At 39.7% G+C, this 4,168-nt stretch overlaps 1 protein-coding gene across 1 annotated transcript in view; it reads right to left on the bottom strand.

Annotated features, from left to right (window-relative positions):
* The window catches only part of PPP4R3B (protein phosphatase 4 regulatory subunit 3B), a 131,111-nt gene that overhangs the window by 93,443 nt on the left and 33,500 nt on the right, over nucleotides 1-4,168 (bottom strand). Inside the window, exon 4 of the mRNA XM_007938011.2 lies at nucleotides 1,597-2,220. Within this exon, the coding sequence (XP_007936202.1) occupies nucleotides 1,597-2,220 (624 nt within the window). The remainder of the gene's footprint in view (nucleotides 1-1,596; nucleotides 2,221-4,168) is intronic.

A 4,168-nucleotide genomic window follows, 5' to 3' on the forward strand; every position in this document is an offset into this window, starting at 1 on the left:
AATGGGATGGCCTTAACAAACAGGAGTTTATTCTTACAATTTGGAGGCTTTAAGTCCAAGTTCAAAGTGCCAGGCTCTAGGGGCTGGGTGAAAGCCCTTCAATCTTGGGGTCCAGCTCTGCCTCCTGCTCCCAGCCCACTGGAGCTAGAAGCATTTCTTCACTCAGACAGCCGTTGGCTGCTGAGGCTGAGAAGCCCCAAGGTTGACAAGTAAAAAGGCAGAGTCCCGATGTTACCAATCCACACAACAGGCCATTAACATAGTCCACTGTAAGTCCCAAGGTTGGCAGAGCATATCAGGCTGCTGAGCAATGATATGGCTACATGCAGGGTCCAAGCATGCCAAAGGCTAGAGACCATTCTCAAAGCTTCTCCTTAAATACATGAAGCAGAACACATCTCAAAGGCAGCTACTCAGCTGCTTGTGGTAGATCCCACCATGGAGCTGACTACCAGTCTCATCATGGGGAATAACTACCACCACCTGCCCAGCCACTCAACCAGGCTTAGCCTGGTTGATATACAAACATAACCATCACACATGCTTACTATAATTTGTCAGAGTGTAAAGGGTTAACACAATAAACATGTTATAAAACTCCAAATTACTCAATGTTTCTCATCCTGATTGCATGTATGAATAATTTGGGAAGCTTTAAACTTATATGTGTGTACATATGTGTACACACACACACTTCAGTAACACAAAATGAAGATACTTTTGAAAAAGCTGCATCAAAGAAAATTTAATGTATAAAGTCATATTAAATATAATTAGTCTTCATTTCATGTAAACAACTAGTCCAAGCAACTGGTACACCATGTGATCCTCAGCCTACATGACAATGAAACCACACCATGTGACCCTCAGCCTATACGACTATGAGACCAAAAGAACTAGACGGTGCCTGGCTACCACTATGAACTACTTGGAGAGGGATCTATGCAGGAGATCCTGGATAGAGTGGCAGAACAATGTGGAATAAAACTCAAAATCATTTAAAAAAAAAAAAAGTACCAGGTTTGCTGGTCTGATAGAGCCTGGTGGAACCACTGAGACTATGGCCCCTAGCTGCCCTTCAGGTCTGCAACTGAACCCACACCTGTGGCTTCCAGCCAAACAAAAGACAGGCATATGAGCTGAACATTTAAACAAGGTAGACATACTTCTTGGAGAGAACAATCATGGGAGAAGAAAAGGGCTGTGTATTTACAGAGAGACAGCTCAGAGGGCAGGATTGCATGGAGGGATGGACACAGGGAAGAGGTAACTATGGGGAGGAAGTGGGAGGGGATTTGTTGCATTGTGATAAACTGTAGTCAATGTCATGAGACAAAGTGTATGTGAACTGCTATATGGAAAGTGAATTTGCTCTGTAAACTTTCACCTAAATCACAACTTAAAAATAAATAAATAGTCTTCATAAAACCAAAACATGAAAACCTTATTTCTGCTTGTCATTATAAAGTAAACGCAACAAATCTTTCAAAAAAAAAAAAAAAGAGAGAGAGAGAGAGAGAAAGAAAACTAGCTGGAACTATAAAAGCAGTTCAGTATCTCAAAACAGAATTTAGATGAATACCTCAGTTTACTTACCTGCAACATGCTGACTATCTCAACCTTGTTGAAGAAAATAAAAGACGTAAGGGTAGAAAGAAAATTTTCTTCAAAAACAGATGGTGTAGGCAAAATGATGTCCTGAATGTACTGTACCCTGTAAGTCTGATGTATTTTCTGCCTTAGTTCAGAGTCTGTTATTGGTATAACTTCCTTAAACTTTGCAGTTTTTGTCAAGAATTCTCTATGCCTTTTTGGCTGAGCCAAAGCAGGGTCATATTCAAGGCATCCTACGACATCCATGATACATTCATCAGAAAACATGACCTCAAACAGAGTTGCCTTATTTAGGAATAAGATTCCTCTAATAATTTCATACAAATGATGTAAGCCTTCAGTGTTTTCTAGATTCTCACAAGCTTGAAAGAGCTGCAGTAGTTTTTTAATATAGCCTTCATTTTCCAAGGCAAGAGCCAGCTTTTCTCTACGGATAGGTGAGGAGAGCACTGAGGTAACTAAGTCAGCAATCTCTTCAAGTTTATTGAGTTCACATGTGGGCAGGTCAATCAAATGACTGGTTTCAGGCATTTCTTCAAATCGTTCTTCTTCTGATTCATCAATGAGGTCCTGTGTGACTTCCACTGACGGGTCCTTACCTTGAACCTAAAAAATACCCAATTATACAGCTGGTTACTTTAAAATACAAAATAATTCAAAATTCTGGAAATCAAGTAATTGAGGATCAGTAAAAACACCTTGTAAAGAATCAATATTAGGAACACCAAACAACAACAACAGAAAAACAAAAGACATTCTGGTTGAGTTCATTCTTTCTTATAGTGACACTACATGCAGAGTAGAACTGTCCCATAGGCATCTAAGCCTTTAATCATTACAGAATTATCTTTCTCCTGTGGGGGAGTTTGAAATGCCAACCTTTTGGTTAGCAGCTGACTGCTTAATAACTGTGCCACTAGGGCGCCTATTAGGAATACAAAACCTATTGCCATTGATTCGATTCTGAATCACAGCAACCTCTACAGGCTTTCCAAGGCTGTAAATATTTACAGAAGTAGATCACCTCATCTTCCTCCCATGGAGCAGCTAATGGGTTTGAACTGCTAACCTTCTGGTTAGCAACTAAATGCCTTACCCCACTACTCCAACAGAGCTCTTTATTAGGAACACAGTTACTGTTAATTAAAAGTAAAGTCTAGTGGAGGGAACCACACCAAGTTTAGAGTCAGTTATATGAGGATAAGCTACTGACTACAGATCATCTCACTTCTCAATTTCCCAAGCTATAAATTAAGGTTAATTCTAATCTCTGACAAGATTATTTCAGCCACTGAAATAATCTGTTACACAGATTTATTATGTTAAATTATGTAATAACCATGTGGAATTATTTAATAGCTTCACTAGTAGTTCTGAATTTACTTAACAGCTTCAGCAGTAGTTCTGAATTCTGCAAAAGGTTAACTCTTAAATCACTTAGTGAACTTATTAAAATGTAGATTCTGATTCAGTGTATCTGGGATGGAAAAGCAAACTCTCAGCGGAGGGTCAAATCAGAATGAAGTGGTTTGAAGCCCAGCTTTCAAAGATGGGTAAGATTCAAATAGGAGATAAAGATATTCAAAGCTGAAGGGCAAGACTACAGAGGCAGAAAATTTTAAAAGTTGACATGAATACAAAATTGAAAAACAGAAAATTGAAAAGTGGATTGAAGTCAGATTATGAAAAGTTAAAACAGTGACAGTTATTGTGCAGGGAAGTGACATGTGCACAACTGCCATTTAACTGTTATTATGCATCAGTTTTACTGGATAGATTTGAGGATACAAATTAGGGCATTATTCTAACATCTACACGAACAACTGAATTAGGGTAGTGATGGTAGGACACACAGATGATAGGACAGATGAGGATAGGTACCTGGTAGGGACTGAATTGTGTTCCCCAAAAATATGTGTTATAAATGCAAACTCAGACCTGTGGTCATAATCCCATGTGGGAATGGGTTAACTTGGTCATGTTAATGATACCGAATGAGTTTAGCATTTATGTCTTACATCAATCTCTTTTGAGAAATAAGAGAGAGTGAACACAACATGGTGGCACTGAGGAAGAGGAAGACATAGAAAGGTACATGGGTGGTACAGACCACAAAGATGAACTCTTTTGCACATACAGTACTGTGTTGTCATTGAAGGCAAATATTGAAATAAGGGTGGACAGATGGGTAGACAGGTATTAGGTATGTCTAGGCAGGTGCGAATGTGCCCAAGACCATGTATAGGGCTGGCAGATAATGATTCCACAAGTGTATTTGTAAGTTCTATAAGAATCCCCAGGTACATAGTAGAGCTGACAAGGGACAAGGCTGTAGTCACTTCTTGGTCACAGGCAGCTACCCAGAGAGTGCAAGTACTTGAACCTGTGGGCTTGGGACCACAGTCACAGGGGACATCAAGCACAACTGGCATAACATACTACACAAAACACTGTTCAAACTCCTACTTTGGTGAGTAGTGACTGGGATCTTAAAAGCTTGCAAGCAGCCATCTAGATGCAACAAGGGGTCTCTCCTCGTCCAGAGCAAATAGTA

The sequence above is a fragment of the Orycteropus afer genome, unplaced genomic scaffold, assembly GCF_000298275.1.
Source record: "Orycteropus afer afer isolate SDZICR_OR568_19922 unplaced genomic scaffold, OryAfe1.0 scaffold00046, whole genome shotgun sequence".
NCBI lineage: Eukaryota > Metazoa > Chordata > Mammalia > Tubulidentata > Orycteropodidae > Orycteropus > Orycteropus afer.